Genomic DNA, 22,133 nt, shown 5'->3' on the forward strand with positions numbered 1-22,133 from the left:
GTTCTTTTACACTCTGTTTCGATGATTTTTACTCATCATTTTATAATATAATATATTATATCGTTTTATAAATATAATATTTAAATAGATTGTACTGTTTGCTGTTACTAAATAATATTTTTATTGTTTGATTTGACTATATCGTAATATATTATAACTGATAAGTTTACTAAAATAGCGTCAATTGTTTTAAATATTAAATACATCAAGAATTACGCATAAACATAATTTTTAAAAAAAGATCTTTCTACTAATTTATCACCATTTATGTAGCTTGGAAACAAGATCAGAAACCTGAGAAAAGATTAACTATCATTAGCAAAAAATAATAATCATAGAATGATGGAAAGAAAATTTGGAGATTTAGATGAAAAGACACGAACCAATTCTAGAAACATCGAAGAAAACAAAATAGGTCAATATGTTGGAGATTTGAAGTTAACATTAAAAAAATAAAAAATAAAGGGTAAAATAAAATTATGGAGTAATAAACAAGGCATAATTGAAAAGAAAAATAGAAAACAATCACATCAAAATGAGAATATATGGATTTAACAATACAATATTATTAATTTTAAATAAATAATTAAAATAAATATAATTTTGGAATAATAATACAATCCAATACGATACAATGGGGGTAACAAGCTGTTTGTGAAATCCAAAATCACAAAGAAGAATTAACCCAATTGTCGAATATAATTCACATATATATATATAAAATTAATTAATGTATAATGTATATATCAATTAAAAAAAAAGTAAATATTGAATCCAGCGGGCAATTTGTGTAATCAATGATCCACGTCCAGCTTCCGAAACTACATAGGAAGTATATTGTCCCCATTTCCCAAACTCTCTCTATTGTCACCCAGATATTCCAGCTCCCTATCAATACTTGTAGTGCAGCTAAATTAATACTGGAATTATCAATAGTCAATTAATCATAATCGGCAACAGCGACTGACGGTGAGGAAATCGGGATGTGGGTGCAGCTGATTTGTGGTCTAGTCGTTTACAGAGTCGTTAAGCGCTTCTTTTACGACGACGACCTTCTCGACACCGAAACCTCTGACTTCAATGCCCTCTTTTCCGTTGCACAAAGGTATATCACACTAGCTTTAAGATAATGATATGTGTTCGGGTCGGGTCAGCTTGTGGTTCTGAGTTAATCCACCCTTTACCTGCTATAGCCTATAGGTGGTCGTACTATCATTTTTGAACTTACTCCAAATGAGAAATTTAAAGCTAAATTATTTTCAAATATAAAAAGTTAGTTTCTTTTTGGAAGGGTTAATTTAAAAATAGTGTCTGGAACAGAGAGGTTATTTGGTTTCTTTTTTGTGGTCTTTTCCACTGATTGGTGATTTGATGAAAATTCTCATTTCCTTTTTGTGTGAAACTAGACTTGAGAAGATTTATGGGGGTAAGGTTTATGTTGGGCTTCAAATTCCTGACGCTGATTCTGGTTCTCGGCAAAGTATTGATATAGTTCTCGTCACACAGCGGTATGTATATCTAAATACATCAAACCCGAATGTTTAGTATATCTTTAAACAGTTCCTTGGTTATTGCTGTAATCTTAATGCTTTGTGTCTGAGTATTTTTTACACACTAAAGTTGATTTCTCTTTTCTGGTTTTCGATATTCTTTTACTTGTGTTGTGATGTTCAAGCTCAAGAAGGTACCTCAAGGATAACACTCTCTGTTATTAAAGAGTTCTATTTCTCTTCATTAGCATGAAAGAAAATCTGGGGATAATATAAGCTTTTCGTTCTGCAGGGAAGCAGTAGTAATCTTTGTAAAGAATGTCTCGGGATTTGTGGCCGTTGATAAGGATGGGAGATGGGTTTGCACTGGAGGGCATAAACACAAGACCCAGCATATCTCAGATCCTGTGAGCTGAAAATCTTTGTTTTATTATTTGTTTGATGTTAGGGATTCAAACTAGTTGATGTTTGAAAGATTTGGTAGGTCCATCGAATCCTTGCCTTAGTGCCACAAGTTTAGTGAAATTTATGCTTCTACACTTGCACTGCTACTCATGAGGCCAAGTATCGCGCAGAGTTTGTATATTGTGCAAATTTCTAAACGTAAAATTGCTTAATGCCTGTACCCGAGTAATTCTCTTTAGTTCTACATGCTATTATTGTCTCCTTTTAGTCTTCATGACTATGCAAATAAGCTGTCTAAAATTTGTTCGTCATATTGTTCCAAGAAGAGGGGTTGCTCTGATGGGAAGCAACCTCCACTTCCAACCAAGAGGTTGTGAGTTCGAGTTTCCCAAGAGCAAGGTGAGAAGTTCTTGGAGGGAAGGATGTCGGGGGTCTATTTGGAAACAGCCTCTCTACCCCAGCCTCTCTATTGCGTACACACTACCCTCCCCAGACCCCACTAAGTGGGATTATACTGGGTTGTTATTGTTGTTGTATATTGTTCCAAGAAGAACTATTATCTTTTTAGCTGTTTATATTCGGTTTCATAAAAAGTCTTTAACGGAAAGCAATGGTGAGATAAATCCCATGATTTTCTACATGTCGAATTTCAAATTGAATATCAAACACCCTCTGAAGAGATAAGTTTCCTTGCTTATGTTTACTGCAGCAGACATTCTTTCGCTGAAGTTAGTTGTCCCTTAAAAACACTCTACCAGTTATATCCCCTCTCATGAAACTGTTCTGTTGTTACAAAATATAAACTTGGACCAAACTGCAGAGTTATTTTGTTGTTTCTGCGATTGGATGTTGATAGTATTGATTATTTCTACCCCAACTAATGCTGGAGTTGGCATGAACAATTTCTGAAATCCAATTTGTGAAATCTGAATAATCCCCCAACACTTTTTATGAATTACTTCCTATAATTAACTCAAGTAGCAAAAGAAATGCAGTTTGCTTCGTAGAGTCCAGCATTATGCTTCGGATGGTAATGCTTACAGAGAGAAAACAACTCGGAGCTCGATTAATAATATTAAACTCACTATATGAGTTTTCCATATTAGTTTCTCTGAAGAACCAAGTAGGAGTACAATGGTCATCTCTTATTCAATGAATGGGCTTGAACAGTGTGGCAATAAAAGTATCTTCTTGGAGGCACAGCTTTATGCCACTGCTGTTCATATGATGAAGCATATCCCTAAAGGCTCTCTCTGAGAGGAGATGCAACCAGGAGATTAGCAGTTGGCATTTGCTACTGGCTGTTTGATTGTGTGGAGAGTAAGCTCATCTTTATGCAATGGTAGTTATAATCCCTTGTCCTCGCAAAGTTTTATAGTGAGATTTTATTATGTTCTGCATTGAATTGCCGCTTCTAGGATAATTGGTGGGGGTACAATTTAATTCAAATACCCTCTTTTGCTTTCTTCTTTTCATTCTTGCATCATTTCTGTTGTGGTGCATGCTCTGGTTGACAATATCTTTTCATCGGGTAATTAAGTTTTGATCATATGGTTCCTTAACTTTGGAAAGGACTGCATGTGGAATTTTGCTTTTCTTAATTCCATCGCATGATTTAAGTTTCTATATTTCAGGTAGCAGAGGCAGCACGATTAGTTCCCATTCTTGAATCTTATCTCGAACAAAGGGGGGTTGCTCTTCCTGAAGGATACTTGTCTTCTAAAGTTATATGTTCAAACCCCAATTTCAGGCAAGCATTTTATTAAATGCTGAAATTAAAGTACTTCTTGCACGCTACTTTCTCAAGTTACTTCTTCTAGACTTAGAGTTGGTCAACAGACAACAGGTGTGACCTTAATGCTGGCTCAATGATTGTCCTTGTCCCAAATAAAAATACCTTTGTTCCTGATCCAGTATCATCGAGAAGCATAGTGTTGAAGGGAAGACTTTGTCACTAATCAGAAGATATATATAAACTAGTTATCTCCAGCAGCAGTTGTTTCAGAGCTTGCTGTATTGTTTCTCTTCATAGTTTTGAATCCTAAAGCCATAGTTTGAACTTAATGTAGCTTACACATAGCTTGGTTAAATGGGTTGTTCCTTGATGCTTAAGACATAAAAGACCCATCCAAACTCCTAATTAAGCATCTAAGTCTTTAACTTATTTGACATGTTTTCCTCGGTTGTCATGGACCGTTTCCAAGGTTCAGTGCTTGATTTTTCCGTCTGTCCGCACAGTTGCACGTTTCACCATCCTTTCCACGTAGGCTTTACATAATTTCACTGGTTGGAGTTCCTCAGTGATCAACCAGTCAATTTACTATGAAATTAAAAAAATTGAGTTGCTTCTTTGCAGCCTTTTGACTTTTATTTCATGCAAAATTAACCAACAACGATGTAGGCTCTCTGGCCTTAATAATACCAGAGCCCGGTTTAGAGCAAATGCGTAGTAGTGTCAGTTTATGTTAACTGCTTCTATGGAATAAGTCAATGTGTTAAAACGGAAGCAAAAATATGTACTTAAGTGGAGTCCCATCGGGTTTTCTGTCATAAACCATTGTTGACGACTTGACGTTTAAATGTCACATTTTGTTTGTCTTGTGATTATTAAAGTTGCTTTGCATGGACTGGTCTAAAGCCTGTTTCTGCCTTTGCAGTGCCATTAACTCGGCCTCTTTTCCGCCCGAGATCATAACATATGACCAGTGGATGCAACTAAAACCAGAATATAAAAACATGCTTTCTGGTTGGATTAAAGGTGCATTTCGTAGTGGGAAGAAGGAAATGCAGGAATCAATAAATGAGAAGCTTAACTTCGTTCTTAATACAGCTCCAACATCGGATAGGTCTGTTGTCTTGCGTATATTTTTGTTTGTTTTCATGTCTAAATTCGATGATGTTTTCAGGAATTGGAGGGAAACAGTTGGTCCAACTGTTTGTCCAGAAGTAATGTATTTCAGATGTTTCTGTAATTAAATTATTTGCATTGTGATAAACTGGGAAGATATTGAAGAATAGCATCTATCTAGAGGAAGCTGGCTGTTTAATCCACATGGTCATAGGAAGTCTATCTAGTGATGAGACCCACTATTTGGATTTTGGTGACAGAGTGCAGTAAGCATTTAGTAGCATTACTAGTAAAGTTGAAAATATCAGTTTTCTTTGGAAAAAACATCCAAGATATGTCTTCCGTGTGATGGAGAGACAGAGGCAGATCTAGAATTTGAACCTTATGGGTTCCCAGCGATCTTAAATTAATATACAATAATAATCAGATAAAAGAACGATAACTGATATGGACTTTGCTTTCAGCAAGCTTTTTTTAATTGGCTGGTCTCTTTTAATTTGGCTTCATAGTGTTTTTTTCTAAGAAGAAAAGAGAAACAGCACAGGTGCCTATTTCGTGAGAAAGACAGAAGTAAAGTTAAAAACTGCCAAATGAGATTCGAACCCTCGCCAATTTATTTTCAAAACAAAGCCAAAATTTGGGTCCTTTGCTGCTGAACCAACAACCAGTTTTAGTTTTGGGTTCCCAGCTAAAATTAACTTATACATTTAATATATTTCTCAATACAAATATATGATCGAGGCAAAAGTTACTGGGTTCCCGGGAACCCATACCATATACAGTAGATCCGCCCCTGTAATGAGAGGCGGAATGTGAACTTCAAAGAAATGAAAGTCATTCAACGGAAGCACAGCAGCTTGTGTGGAAATAATTTTCCTCATATTCTGTAAAATGAAATTTTAATTTGGTATACTCTCAGTCAAGTTTAACCTTTTCGTTCTAGGTTTACTAAAATTCTTCTGAATATATGCAGATTAGAGCTTAAAGGTAATAAATGTCTCCTTGGAGAGTTTCTGGAGTTCAAAGGAAACAGAGAAGATGTTCAGGAAATGAGAAGTATCAGGAGATCAAAAGTTAGTAGATTAGAGATCCAGAAAACGAGCATGTTTGGTCTGGGTAAGGAAACTAAAATACTCTGTAGTAAGGAAATTCTGCTGGCCTGATTCAGTTGAAGGATTCCTTATAATATCTTCATTATGTTGGTTAGACATGTTCTGCATCTTCATTATGTTGGTTAGACATGTTCTGCATGGCAAATCGATCTTATACTTTAGATGAAATTCTAAATAAAGCATTGTTGCTTTGCGAGATGCAGCTCATTCAAAGCTCAAAGTTCTATACTGCCCCCGAGTTTATCGGGAAGAAGGAGTATCAGCTTCTGAATGGAAGGAAGTCACTGTTCGATCCAGCACAGAAGTGAAATTTCAAACCCAAGGTTCAACTAAACCACGCAAATATAAGTTGTCCTCTGTCATTTCCATGTCACTGAGTGCCTGAGGTTAGCTGTTGTGAGTATAAATACTCATAATTCTTGAGATGGAGCAATGGTTTTATAAACTGTATAAACTATAGTTTATTTTTCCTTCCCAAGTTTTAAGCTGATATGCATACTAATAAGTCAACTGTTCATGTCCCATCGAGAATGGCAATTTCATGATCCTCCATGTTAAAGTCAATGTGCAATGTCGCTATTGCGCCCCTGCCATGAGGTCTTTTCCCATACGTGGTGTACTAACTCCAGAAAGTAATGGAAAGAGTGGAGCTTGGATATGACAGCGGAAGCAGATTCAATCCAAGATTTGAAGTTTATGGGTTCCTATGGCATGACAGTTACTAACTTACTATATAATAATAATTGGGTTTACAATCAAATATTTTTGGATGTTTAGGTGATTTCTTGATACATATACAGGGTCTAAGCAAAAGTTACTGGAATTTTGTGAACCCATAGATTGTGCTCTAGATCCGCCAATTTGGGTGTATTCCAGGTATAACTTATAGAACTTCCTTTATGATGTAAATGCACTATCTAGGCTTCTCCACTTGTTTTAATAGAATGTTGTAAGTGAATTGTGTGTCTATCATCATCCTTGCATAACGGTCATGTTATTCTTCTCTGTATGTTCCGATTTTATTGGATGTCCCAAAGGGATGAGTGTTGTTTATAAGGAAATTCTTTTTTGTAGTTTGTCTCTTACAATGACAGTAAACTAGTGTGACTGAACTCGGGATATTCTACAATAACTTATTCACTTTGGGGAGGGTTATTCTCTTTATTTATTTATTTATTCAAAAAAATCCTTCTTTTTTATTCTGAAGGCAAAATAATTTTGTAAGTAAGAGCGTAATCTCTTTGAGGTGGAGATGCTGAGACTATAACGGATGCTTAGTAATGTTACCTGGGTTAAGAGATAGCCAAACCATTTAAGAAAATAATAGACAATGCTCTCTGCAAAGTTAAAAATAAAACTCAGAGAACACTGACATAGTGTTTTAGTTTGTTGGTTTTTCATCTGATCCAAAATCATTGTTAAATGTGAGAGTTGTGAATATGACTGTAAGCAGAATAGTTTTTGTTGTAGATGCTTACGCTGGTAAATCCTGTTGGAATGTCAACTGGAGGTTGCCCTCTTCAAACTAGTGTATGCATGTCAGTGCAACAGGACTAGGATTTAAAGGAAGTATGTTACGAAGATATTCTTCTACCGTCTTATCCCCCAGGTGTTAGGCCTTCAACCCTTCTCTATGTTAACCGGAAGAAATTCAAAAATAGCTAGATTTATAAGTGATCATTCAAAAATAGTCATAGTTTCAAAAATAATTGAAATTTTACTACTTTTCATGTAAAAATAAATTTGAACGAAAATACTGTTCAAAATTCGAAAAAATACTCCAGTATATTATACTGGAACTTTCCGCGTGTTGGAGTTCTAGTATAATATGCTGTAAGTTCATACATAGGTGCACCGATCTCCTGTATATTATGCTGGAACTTTCCGTGTTGCAGCAAAATAGTTGCTATTTTTTAATAACTTTGCAAATGCTGGCTATTTTTGAATGATCAGTCCGAAAATTGGCTAGTCCGTGCTATTTTTACATGTTAACTAGATCTTTGATGCCCGTGGAGCATGAACCCAACATTTTGAGCTAGCTATTAGTATTACATGTTCTTACCTGCAAATACACAGAACAAAAGCCGTTTCGTAAATTCAATTATGTAGTTTGAAGCAAATATGGGAGAATAGATTTGTTTGAAAAAACTGCTTTGTTAACTTTGATAGGAACAATGGGAGCAAAATGGTGATTAAAAGTATGAGGCATTATTTGAAATGGAAAGCGTCAAGCATACAATTTTCAGATTTCATCTGGAACACATAACATGTTCTTGTATGAAATATTAGAAACTACTGCTAAACTATATTACTTGGACGCGCTATGAGGCTTTTTCTTTTAAGAGTTTTAGAAATCCTTCTCTTTTCCTTTTGTCCTTTTGGGCATAATTGTGCCATAAAATAGTAAGCTTCAATGCAATGTTCAAATGTTAAATGGTATCAACCGATATAGATGATAACGTATATACAATTTTGAATTGCCAACACTCCAAAGTATGGAATCTTATTGTTCCTGAATGCGATGAAGTAACTCAAAATCTATCTTATTTATATACATCCTGCAAGTTTGTCCAGAAAGCTAACTGGCGCAAACATTTATTTTGTAGTGTGTATATTACAGAAGCAATGTCTTCAAAACATCGATTATTCCTTCCCTTCCTAATTGTCATGAATATTTCTTATGTTTAGATTATAAATTTTGCTATAAGTATTTAGTAGTTATGAGATTGTATAGCATGCAACCAAACAAGAAATATGCCCTTCTCGATATAGGTACAATGGAAATAAGAAAACATGAATCAAACCTTGTATGCTATACTGCTCTCCAATTGTATTCAGATTTATTTGGCCCACCCGAAACATACATTAATATTTTTCCTTGTAGAAGGAAGGAACTTACTAATATTATATTTGTGTTCTTTCAACTCAAATGTTACATGGACCAAACACTTGAGGAAATGATCAAAATGGTCCTTAATGTATAGGGGTTGGACTATTTTGGTCCTTATTATATATCAAGTGATAGTAATAGTCCTTTATCTATCTATATCTATATTATTATAAAAGTGGGAAGACCTAAACTACAAAGTTAGATTACTAAAATGCCCTTCTTAAAGATCTAATTATCCTACTTACAAATTATAAGAAAACTCACCATCCGAAGAGGTGCCTTTTCTTTCGGAAAGGAAGTCATTTAACGAATGACTCTTTGGAATTTTAAGAATAACACAAAGGAAAAAATTGGAAGGAATAAAACACTTAAAAGTTGAGAAGAAAAGATAACTATAGTAACGATGCAAATATGCGGTTAAGTTCAAAGAAATAAAGATCCTACAAGATTGTGGTGTTCTTGAGTTTCAGAAGTTCTGAAAATCATAACACTGATTATTTTTCTATTCAAAGAAATAAAGATCCTACAAGATTGTGGTGTTCTTTGAGTTTCGGAAGTTCTGAAAATCATATTATTTCCATACAACGTGACAAATAATGTAGAAATTCAGAATTAAGGATGTCATTTTTGAAGAAAATTAAGTCAACAGACAATAATTATTTGCGTACAGTAATATTCTTTTATTCTTTTCACTCCTTGATCTTTTGACTTCTCTTAAAATTATGGAGATTAAAAAGAAAATCATTGAAGGAGTTCATTATGCATCGAATATTTTTTTCTTCAATCGGTAAGCTAATTTCTCTATATACAACGGCGCAATTTTTTTTTTTTTTTTTTAAATAATGTTTGGAACTTGATTGTCTTATTATCATTATCGACCAAATTTTCCCTGTGTGATAATAGATGTACGACTCTATTTTTTTGCCTTTTGCATTGCATATATGTTGGTTTAGTTAGTATGTACTACTATAATAATAAGTTTCTAATTTAATTTCTTTCCTTGATCCGACTTAAAAAGAGAGATGACTGATCTCGGTGAAGTATTTTTTTTATATACTTTTTCACGTGAAGGAAAGAGAGATTAAAATATAAATATGTTTAGGAATGAAAATATAAAAATTATAAAGATGTAATGGAAAATTTGCAAACTTTAGACACACTCTCATGATTTTTATGGATAAAAAGGATAAAACACCTTGATTAATAATATGTTTTTATCGGGCAATACTATAGTGGGAGAGTTTTTATAGTTATCTGTATCTATTTTTGTTACAATAAAATACATTACAACAAAAATAAAGTTAAGTTATTACAAGAGAGTTACAAGAGTGTCTATAGGTAGACTGAAATCTAGGAATAGTTTATACGAGTGATTCTTGATTTAAAAAAACCCCAACAAAATAAGAAATCTATGTAATTCAATGATTATCAAGCTATTATATCGTAAATTAGTGCACATATCTAAATAATATCAAAGCACTTACCATTTAAGTGAAAGGAAAAATAGAAAAAAGAAATCTGGTGTATGGAAGAAGAAAAAACATATTTAAATCATCTGAATAAAATATCTTTAGAAATAAATTAACAAAGTATTTTTGTAATATATTTCTCTTGAAAATACTTTAACAAATTAGAAACAATTACAAAGAATTCAAATCTTTAAATGATAATTTATTATAGACGCAAACGAAAGTAAAACACTATACTGTGGGAACTGGTTGAAAGAATAAATTCTAACTATGATATTAATCTCTTTTTTATATCTTTACTTCTTATGGGATAGAATTAATACAGTCCTTTCAACATCCATCAATTAAAAGTAATTCGATAACGATAATAAACTCTTGCTTCACAAAAACCCAACATCTGAGTGCATGAATATGTGCTTGGACAGAGAAATTAAGCTTTCCTAGAATAAAGAAACAGCGGATCAATTAAAATATGGTGGTTTAATTGCATTTTTGCGATATTGCTTTATTCTTTTCTAATTTGTTGGAAACTATTCTTATAGTATATCTTATGGATTAAAGAAATAGGACAATTGGCATTTTGTGTATTTTGCTGGTGAGAAGAAAAAAAAAGACATCTTATGTTCGTCACCTGACCATTTTATTTAAAAGGAAATAACTTTTTAAGAAAATTCAGAAAAATACCTAAATCTTCTAAGGTATTCATGCTAAAGCTAAAAGGGAAGCATGATAACTTGTGAAATTGAAGTAATAAAAATACAAAGCTTAAACAAATTTTAAATTGAATATATTAGCTGAGATGATTGAGGTTGGCTAACTAAGAATCAACAATCATCATTTTCTTGCATTTACAGTTTTGTCTTTATCTTTTACTCTATAATTCAAACACAACTTCATTATTATATTTATGTAATTTTTTCAAAAAAAAATTATATTTGTGGAGATGAGATACACGCGCAACGTGTGTGCCGAAAAACTAGTGTATATAAAAAGTGTATGGATTTAGTCCCAACCCTAAAAACTAACAGTACAAAGCAAATATACTGTTAAACTTAACTTGAATCAATTAAAATAAAAGCAGACTCTTCCCCCTCTGCTGCTTTCTTTCACTGTTTTTCGAAATGAATTTCTGTTGGCATCAAATTTGATAATCAGCTAATCCCTCCTCCCCCCCCCCCCCCGCGGGGGCTAGCTTGTTTGGGTGAGTATTATCCGAGTTTTGTCTTCACTTGGCTACAATATACTCTATTTAGTTACTATTGCAACAAGAACTAATTCTAATCTCAGATTCTTGATTCAATTTTGTGGGTTACCAAGTATTAAAATTTCCTCCACATCTAGCATTATATGCTTGAAATTTCTTCTACCAAGTGCACTGGATATAACAGGCCATGTTATTAAGCTCATTGGGACATGGTCTAATTAAAAACCCAGTTAAGGAATTTTCCCGGTCAAGTTCATCAGCATAGAAACCAATCACCGAGCCATTACACAATCGAGTTGACTCAGTATCATGTACTTTACTGAAATTTCTCTGTAATTTGCGACCCATATGGGCTCGGTACTTTCATTCGCTTTCTTACTGGAAATCATGAATTGGTTCATGTCGAAAGTAGATGTTGCTTTGTTTTCTTTGTAGCTATGAAAGAGTTTCAAGAGCGAGTTGTTCTCGTCAGCAATTTTGAGTTCATGGACAGTAACATTTTCAACCACAGTAAGATCGTTCATGACTCTGGTGCCTCTTCTATACAGGGAGCTCGCTCTTTCTTTGCAATGCATGTAGAAATAAAGATTTGGATTTGTATGGCATGAATTGGTGGGAGAAGAAAGGTTTTATTTAAGGGAAGTGATGAGAGCACCCCAACAGGGGCACTAAGACGATTTACTTTGATCTAATTTGCTTTCTACGCTAGCAAAGCTCCATGAACGCTGAAAGAGAGATCGAAGAGGGGTCTGTCCAGCTTTTCTTTTGATGGGTCCAGAACCTCTAGGTTAAGTTTAACAGTATATTTGCTTTGTACCGTTAGTTTTTAGGGCTGGGACCAAAACCATACTCTTTTTAAATACATTTAGGACTATTACTATCACTTGATATATAATAAGGACCAAAATAGTCCAACCCCTATACATTAAGGACCAGTTTGATCATTTCCTCCCAAGCACTTCCTCATAAACACCGGGGGACATGGACGACAATCCTGAAGGTAAGCAAGATTATGCATTCACGCCAGAATATTCATCATGTTTGTGCTAATGTGCACATCTTCTTGTCCAGCATCCGGAAAAATCCAGGATATGCCTAACATGTAGTTAAAGTTTCATACTGTGACCAAATGTTCCAAAGCCTTCATTTGTGAAAAGAAGGAAGGAAAATATGCATATCCCAGTACCAGAGAACCTAGAATTCTTGTTCTATCTTTAGACTTCCATAAAAACATAAGGAAATTTAAAGTAGAACCATCTTTGAAGGAATACCCTTAAACCTACAAAAAAAAATCATGTTGTCACAAATCCACACTGTGACAACCTAAACTTTTATCAAACAGTAAACTACACATTTGAAAAAAAAATTACAAACTTTCTATGAATCAGGAGCTATTGAAGCCAGCCATAAGCCATGGAAGAGTCTTAAGAAGCTTTGACATGTTTATTTAAACCATAATTAGAAGGAAACAAAAACCACAAGTAACCGATGATCTCACTAAATCAACTCAAATAACATGATAGGAAGAGCTAGCTATCAATATATATATAAACAATTCTGGTAGTAAAAATATTTGGGTTTTAATCTTAAACACGTATCTCTTTTTTCCCCCTTTTTGGGTCATTATTTATCTTCTACAAATCACCAATGATGCTACTATTGGTGAACTCATTTGAGCTATGTGCAAGTATTTCTAGGGTGCTCCAGGTCAAAACATTAAAAGAAGCCATGAAAGAAACTAATTCTATATTTTAAATGTCCTTAATAAATTTATATGATTAATTTCGCCATCTGTACATGAGTGAACACTTTAATATCATCAAACGTAGTTACAGTTTTAATATTTATATCTAAGCTCCTTTTCTTTCAAAATTTGCCTAAATCTTCACCCAGTTCTCTTCAGATTTTTCAATTTTAATGGCTGACATTCATAGCTGATCAATTAGCTGGATTCTTCTTTGACAAAAAGGAATTTTGAAAGAGTAACGGTGTCATCGGATGGGAGGATGATGGAGAGTAGCCTTCGAAACAGAGAGCACAGAGATGATTCTCGATAGTTCCGTCAGCACAGGTGGCCAAAAAGAAAGGAAAGTGCGAATACACGTCGCAAAAGGTGAAGAAATTGGATTATGCCAAGTACAAGTACAATTAACATAGCTTTTTGTACAACTCTTCAATGCAGTGGTCGACCATCCATGGGTCATCTATATAATAGATAGAAAAAATCTAGCGTGCACTACTATTACTTATATACTACTTATTAATAAGAGGGAATAACACCTCGAGGTCAACATGTGTGCTTCTTGGAATTATAGTGTGAACTAAGGATACTTTTGTCACTTCATTAGCTAATTTTGGCATGACTGTTCAACCGTGAGCTATTGTGGGCGGAACGTGGCCTTCTTTCCATGTCCAATTTCATTCTCTTTAGTAATTACATACACAACTTTAAAATGAAAGCCTTGAAGCACGTGTTTTCATCTTTCTCTTCTTTGTTTTTTTCTTTTATCAAAGTTTAAAGTTTACATTTTACAACTAAAAATAACAAACTAGCTAAACTACAACAAAAGTTGGAAGATTTTTCAAACTTCAAAATCTAACAAAATGAAGTAAATTCTTCGTTGCCATCAAACTAGCTAACAAAAGTTTCATCACATATTTAATTGTCATCAGCTGCAACTTCAAAGCTGCAGAGCTTAAATCAAGTAAATATTAATGCACGATATATAATGCATTTATTATAAAAGTTGGGGGTTGAAATAAAGAAAGTTCCTTACCAATCAATTAGGTATTACTTAGAACCAGAGTTTAATCTTGGGGGAAATAAAATATATAGAGAGTTGTAGGAATAACAAGGATAAGATATACTTGGACGTACACAAGAGAGAACGACGTATAGTTACAACTGGAGCATTGAGTATAGTATGGTACTTACAAAGAATGCATAATTACTAAAAAGAGTTAAAAGTGCCCTTGATTAATAAGAATATAACTCAAAATGAAGTAAGTAATGAAGAGCCACACCTGGGGCAAAATTTGACCTACCCACTTTTCCTCAAGCACATTGTTCATTTAGTTCTAACTCATTTACTAAATGTAAACTAATTTTTTTTAATGAAAATTTAATCGATTTAATTTTAATATTGTAGAACGCTATATCAATATATTGTAAGTTTCTTTGAGAAACCAAGAAAGTATTAGTTAGTTTTTTCAAATCTATCCTTGATCCGGTAAATAATTTGAAAAAAAATAAGAATATATAAAGAGTAATCTGAGAAAATATAAATGATAACCCGATTAAAATTCTTACAGTAATGCTATTAAATGATTTTCTTAATAGATCTGCCTAAACCTTAAATTTGAATGGGAGAGAAAAATAATGTTACTTGAGAACTTATTTATAATAATAATTTTTTTTTTGACAAATCTACTAAGCAGAATTTTTAGGGCTAAATTTTATATTGTTTTAAATAACTTGATATTATAGTATGTATATATAAATTTAGGCAAAAAATTTAATCATGAAATAAGCTCCTTTTAAAAGTTATACTCCATTGTTTAGCAGTGTTATTGGGCCCGTGCGCATCAGGGCCTATCCATACTAGTCTACACATAAGAGGAGAAGGTGACTCGTGTCTTGCTCGATTTTCGCATGTTAAAGAATTTAGTTCTTTAACTTAAAGATTTCAGTATCAACACGAAGTAAAGTGCAGAAACTTACAAATACAAATAATTTTACGTTAAAATCTTTCTTGCTCAAGAGAATAAAAATTACGAACTACACGCGTAGGATTTTCTCAAACTTCACTAAACAACAAGAGCGATTTTTGGTTACAACTTAATAATTAAAGGGACTATAATCTCTAGCTTAAAACTTCAAAATGCATCCGTCAAATATTTTTCTATCAATACACTTCTCAAAAGTAGAGTAGGTTACACTTAAAGAACAATGACTCAAGACTTAACCAACTAAAGAACTAAACATCTTTGTCTTCTAACCAGGTTCTTCAGCTGAATAACTTGAATCCTTGAAAGCACTTTCTTATTATGATTGTTATTTGTCGAGAGTGATTTGTTGTGTGCCTATGTAAAAGTATCCAAGGCAATATCAACAACATGATGCTTATATAGGCGTGAAATAGGCCAAAAATATTCTCCAAGATTTTTTCACGACCCAAAATCACCATCCGATTGTGATGGCGTCTCACTCACTTGCTAGGCAAGCCAAACATAACAATAGCGGAACAAGATATTAAAATTAACGGAATTAACAAAAATCTAAAGCCAAATGTCATAAATAAATTGCATACATAAAATCTCCCAGAACTGGTGATACAAAGTCATGAGCTCTACAATAAAAGCATAAGTCTGAAAATACAGAATGAAAATATTGTCTTAATGGTAACAAGAACAACTAAAACGGAAAGAGACGTCAAAGATTGTGGTCGGAATGCAGCTCTACCTCATCTCTTAGCAGCTCACAGCAAATCACAACGGTTCTCGGCTAGGTCCAATACCTGGATCTGCACAATTAAGTGCAGAGTGAAGTATAAGTATAACCGACGCTATGTACTCAGAAAGTATCATAACTAACCTCGGCGAAGTAATAGTGTCAAGAATTATCAATGATACTCACTAATAACCTGCCTAGTTCATGAATTTCACAAGTACACAACAATAGTACCATCTAATCATATAGCACAGATAAAATCACCTCGGTGCACAAAGAGATAATGTTTGAGGCCATGTATCAATTAACGACCTAGCACATAGAGAAGATACGCATATATATGATTCTCGTATGCACATGTAGACATATAGAGAAGATATGTACCGTGCTCTCTCGAATAGCTCAAACAACATATTGATAAGATATGCAGCACGAGGCATGTATACATTCTTAATCTAGCATATGGAGAAGATATGCGGATAAAACATGTATACATCTAAGGTATTTTCAAATAGAGAAGAGATGTAATAACCAAATACTGATAAGTTTTTCTCATACCGCGTGCACACTATCAAGAGAGAAACATGAGAGGGTGACTGATGACGGCCAGTTCCACTATTAAAAAGTAAATGAACACGGCCGCATATAATATAATATACCCAACTATGAGTCGGGGTCGAATCTCATAGAGAATAATATGTAGGCGATTAGGCAATGTAAGAGAATTATCCTTTAGTATGCTAAGCCAAACACTTGGCTTTTAAGAAAATATTTATATCTAAATGAGAAAATGTAAACTAACCTAGAAAGCAAGTAAAATGATCAATGGCTACAAGTGTAGATGCAACGGGAATCGCACTCAAGTAACGATCCAATATATTTCATGATTGTACAAATATGAGCGAGTTTATGTTAATTTGCCTCGGATATTAATTCTTTATTAGCTTCTTTCGAAGACTAACAATACTTCTTAATTGAATTATCCCTAAAACAATTAAGAGATTAAGAGCACCCGAAGTGGCTATAAGTGTAGAATCTATAAAATGAAGGTTAACGCCTCAAGTTCTTGTTAACTAATCTTTCCCAACCTCAAATTATTCTTTCCAAGATTAATTCAAAGTTAATGGGCGAGTCTTAGGGTTGGCTATTCACTTTGAAAACATTAAAGAACAAGAATAATTAAAGAAACAATTAACTCACTTCATAATTAATAAAAATCATTCAATACTTACGCATAACAAAATATTTAATCCAAACTTTAAATGTGAATATTCCCATAAACAAGATTCAAATAATGGAATAAATACACCGCACTTAGATAATCAATACTCCCTCCGTTCCAGTTTATGTGAACCTATTTCCTTTTTGGTTCGTTCCAAAAAGAATGACCCCTTTCTAAATTTGGAAACAATTTAGCTTAAACTTACAATTCTACCCTTAATGAGAAGCTTTTATAACCAAACAAATACTCTGGGCCCCTTTTTGACTTGTTTAAGACCACAAATTCCAAAAGTCTTCATTTTTTCTTAAACTCTGTGCCCAATCAAACGGCTTCACATAAATTGGAACGGAGGGAGTACAAATCAAGAAAATGAAGAAATGAGTAAATATGGGTAAGAAAATCTCAATCAAAAGTTTCAAATCTTCAAGTCACAAGTGTGTGTAAGAACCCTAGATCCAAAGCTTATTTCTCTTGGTCAAGAGACTGAAAATTAGCCAAAGATGTCTTTCTAATAATTTAGGTCATGTATTTGTGGGTTTGGGGTAGAGAAAATGTGAATTGGCAATTCTGCCCATGTCTAAACCCGTTGATTGCACCTGCAGAAGGATCATTGCAGTGCGGCTCCACAGATGTAGAATTTCTGAGCCTTGTGGAAAACTGACTAATCTGCAGAAGCGGACATATTGCCGCAGAAGCGCGTCCATAGATGCAGACTTCCGGCGCAAAAACGGCTATGCAGAAGCGAATTCCAATCGCAGGTGCGATTCCAATGGAATTTCTCCTGTACTGCAGATGCGGCCTAATTCTCGCATCTGCGGCCCCGCATAAACGAGCACTGTTCCGCAGATGCGATTTCACTAAAGCAATTTTGCACTTCTTCAACTCTTTTTTGCTCAATTCCACTTCAATTTAATTCAATTCTCTTCATGACTACTTTCACCTGAAAATCTAGCAATACACACAATAAATAACCTCATATTACAATTAACGAATATAAAAACTAAAGAAAAGGGACTCAAATAAATTGGTAAAATCACCACTCATCAACACCCCCATCTTAAAAAAATTTCTTGTCCTCAAGCAAATCAAAATCAAATACTTAATGAGGCTCTACCATTTAAAACTCAAGTAGCATCGCTATCATTCTCAAATCACATTTTTCATAATACTTATGGCTTTGGTTGATACAAATAATTAGGCTCAAGCATATGAACCTCAGCCAAATAACTCCCTCATTTAAAACTCAATCTCAAGAAAACAATGGAGTTTCAAAATAATCAAGTGATAACAACCAAGTCTCAAGAAATGACTCAAAAGCACTAGTCTACTACATATGCTCAATTTACTCAATTCGGAATCTATCAATATCACCAATCCATCATAATCCATGTGTCCTCACAAGAAAGAAAGTACCAAAAATAACCATATTTACAATAACAACATACGTGACAAATGCACAAAGACACTCACTCTCAACAAAGAATTTCAAGTATTACAAATATCATGCCATAAGCTTGCCCTTATTTTAATTCACCGCCAATTTAAGAAAGTTCGGTTGGATATTCCATAAGAACTTTTTAAGCTTGTAATGTAGGCTTGGAGAAGGGTAGGATAAGCATTTGGGATACAAGTGACTAAACCATCCTTGAACACAACTCACATTTGTCTTTCTTTTTTACAATTTGCTTCTTTATAAACCGCATAGCTCTTATTGACCTCTAGTTACCAACATAGAACCACCTTAAAGTACCTCTCTAATTTTTAAAAGACTCCATATTTTTTTTATATATAAACATATATTTTCTTTTGCTATTCTTTTGGAGCTTGAGTATCTTCATCTAAAGGACTTTACGGTATATGCTTTTACACATAATGTACATCTTCACCATTTCTCAATTAATACCAACACTCTTAACTTAGGCTTTTAGCCTCATTTTTAAAATTCAAGGAGGGACAGATTCAAAATAGGAAATTATTTCACAGATGGAGTAAAGGTTTGTAATGTGGTAGCTAAAGAAAAGGTTAAAGGCTCAAATAAAGTTAACTAGTGATAATATTTATGCAATGGTAGGCTTGAAAGGCTAAAGAGGCTTTTTCAAATATCACAAAGAACACCTAAGGTCATCCCTCCAACCAAATATAATTAATATTAGCATTGAAAGACCAATTGCCACGACTCAAAACTTAGCCTATCGTAATGGTGCCTGATGTGGTACTAGGCAAGTCGACACCTCAAAACATTTCCAACACTTTAAAATGAAAAATAAACTAAAATGTGTTTAAATAGTTAAAGCTCTCATAAACTAGATAGAAAATCAAAACTCAATACGGAAGTTCCCAAAACCAGGGTGTCACTGATTATATGAGCGTCTATACAACACAAGTATGAAACACTGTCTATGAAAAACTAAAGCTAAATACATAAAGTTGAAGGATAGGGAAGGAGAGTTACGGATACCAGGTAGCTACCTCAAAGATCTCCGAATGACTAAGCTACTCAGATAATCAGCACCCACCGTGTCCGAAAACACATGGATCTACACACGAAGTGTAGGGTGTAGCGTGAGTACAACCAACTCAGTAGTAACAAGACTAACAATTGGACTGAAAGTAGTGACGAGCATCATAAATACAATTCAATTACAGAAAATACAATACAAAAAAAATAGGCACACTTTCAAGTTCGACATTTAAAGCCAAAATAGTTAAATCATGTCACGTCCAATTGAAACAAAATATGGCACAGTTCAGTAACTACATGGTTGTCATATATATGCCAATTGATGTACAAACAGTAATGAAATTATGTGCATACTCTCCGAGTATTAGTCACTCAGTCCTCCTATTTACTCCATCCTCACAATCACTCAATCCTCCCAATCACTCGACACTCGCGCTCGGCACTCTCACTCGGTAGGTACCTGCGCTCATTGTGGGTGTGCAAACACCGGAAGAGCTTCTTTAGCTCAAGCGCTATAATAAGCTAATCATGACATTAATCAATAAAACATGATGCAGCATGCAGCCCGATCCCATAAATATTCACATAATTGGGTCCTCGACCTCACGCAGTCATCAATCTCTCTAGTCTCTCGGGATCTCAATAATCATGATAATATCCCAAACAACGTGATATAATGTATCAATAAAGAATAACAGATACCGAGATATAATATGCAAGTAAAGATTGTGACTGAGTACAAAGTAGCAATTTAGCAGATAATTAAATATGTAACACGACCTCTGTGGGTCCCTACAGTACCAACACATGATTTCTAACATGATTTGTAGCTTAATTTCTATAACACATGGAGAATATACTAATAACAACAAATTATTCAACTATATAGTTCCATGGAATTGACCAAGTCACAATTCCTACGGTGCACGCCCACACGCCGTCACCTAGCATGTGCGTCACCCCAACACCAATCACATGACACATAATTCTGGGTTTCATACCCTCAGAACCAAGTTTAAAACTGTTACTTACCTCAAACCGTACAAATTCCTACTAATATGTCCTTGCCTCGCAAATCGGCCTCCAAATGCCTCGAATATAGCAACATACAGTTCGATATAATCAACACGAGTTAAAGGAATCAGTTTCATAAGAAAATACTAAGTTATTATAAAAAAGTCGACTCAAAAGCCTGTCCCCGGGTCTACGCCTCGAAATCCGATAAAAGTCACAAAATCCGAAAGTCCATTCAACCACGAGTCCAATCATACCAAATTTACCAAAATCCAACACCAAATCGACACCCAAATCCCCAATTTAAACTCTCCAAATCCTAGCCTCAACTCCCAAAATTACCTCAAAACCACACAATCTAGGTGGTAAATTCAATGGGAAAATATAATTATCGAATAAATTTAACCACAAGTGACTTACCTCAAGAAACCCCCGATCCTTTCAAAAATTGCTTTAAGTCCGAGTTTGAAATGTCCAAAATGATGAAAATCTCGGGAACCCTCGAATTTAAACACTGCCTGGTGCTTTTGCACCTGCGGCCAAAATTTCCTCTTTTGCGGGACTGCACCAGGGTGAAACCTCCGCATCTGCAAAGCTCACTTAAGCTCCCAGACTTCGCACCTGCGAAATAGCTTCCGCGCTCACACGTACGTTTCTGCGGAAACACCTAAACCCTTCAACCTCTCTCATTCTCCGCTTCTGCGACCACCTTTCTGCAAGAGTGACTCTATTTCTGCGACCTACTCTTCGCAGCTGCGACCACTGGCCAATCCTCTCCAGGTCGCACCTGGTTTCACCTGCACTTCCCAGCTCGCACCAAAGACCAAAGCTCTGTAGGTGCGATTGCACTAGAAGACTCCAGCTACAACACCTATTTATCTCCAAACTTGATCCGATAATTATTCGAACTCCACCCGAGGCCCCCGGGACCTCAATCAAATATACCAAAAAGTCCTAAAATTCGATACAAACTTAGTCGAGTCTTAAATCACATCAAACAACGCTAAAATCACGAATCGTGCATCAATTCAAGCCTAATGAACTTTGAACTTCTTTTTTCCACATTCGATGCCGAAACCTATCAAATCACGTCCGATTGAACTCAAATTTTGCACACAAGTCAAAAATGATACCATGGACTAATCCAACTCCCAAAACCCCAATCCGAGTTCGGTAACCATAAATTTCACTCTCGGTCAAACTTCTAAATTTTCAACTTTTGTCATTTCAAGCCTAATTCAACTACGGACCTCCAAATCACAATCCGAACATGCTTTTAAGCCCAAAATCACCCAACGGAGCTAACGGAACCATCGAAACTCTATTCCGGAGTCATTTACACACAAGTCAACATCCGTTCAACCCTTTCACCTTAAGCTTCCAACCTTGAGACTAAGTGTCTCAATTCATTCTTAAACCTATCCGGACCCGAACCAACTATCCCAGCAAGTCACATAGAAGCTATAAAGCGTAAAATGAGCAGTAAATGGGGGAACGGGGATACAACTCTCAAATTGATCGGTCGGGTCTTTACACAAATCGGGCAAGTTCTAGATGATAATAGTTAA

General features: G+C 34.6%; 1 protein-coding gene across 1 annotated transcript; it reads left to right on the top strand.

Annotated features, from left to right (window-relative positions):
* The first annotated feature begins 792 nt into the window (after nucleotides 1–792).
* On the top strand, nucleotides 793–6,916 carry LOC104241622 (uncharacterized). The gene is made up of 7 exons (XM_009796561.2): nucleotides 793–1,105; nucleotides 1,407–1,508; nucleotides 1,783–1,897; nucleotides 3,530–3,645; nucleotides 4,553–4,741; nucleotides 5,717–5,859; nucleotides 6,059–6,916. Exons 1-7 carry the CDS (start codon nucleotides 984–986, stop codon nucleotides 6,238–6,240), a joined length of 969 nt encoding a protein of 322 aa, XP_009794863.1. The 5' UTR covers nucleotides 793–983; the 3' UTR covers nucleotides 6,241–6,916.
* The last annotated feature ends 15,217 nt before the right edge of the window (nucleotides 6,917–22,133 follow it).

The sequence above is a fragment of the Nicotiana sylvestris genome, chromosome 10 (genome assembly GCF_000393655.2).
Source record: "Nicotiana sylvestris chromosome 10, ASM39365v2, whole genome shotgun sequence".
NCBI classification, from domain to species: Eukaryota; Viridiplantae; Streptophyta; class Magnoliopsida; order Solanales; family Solanaceae; genus Nicotiana; species Nicotiana sylvestris.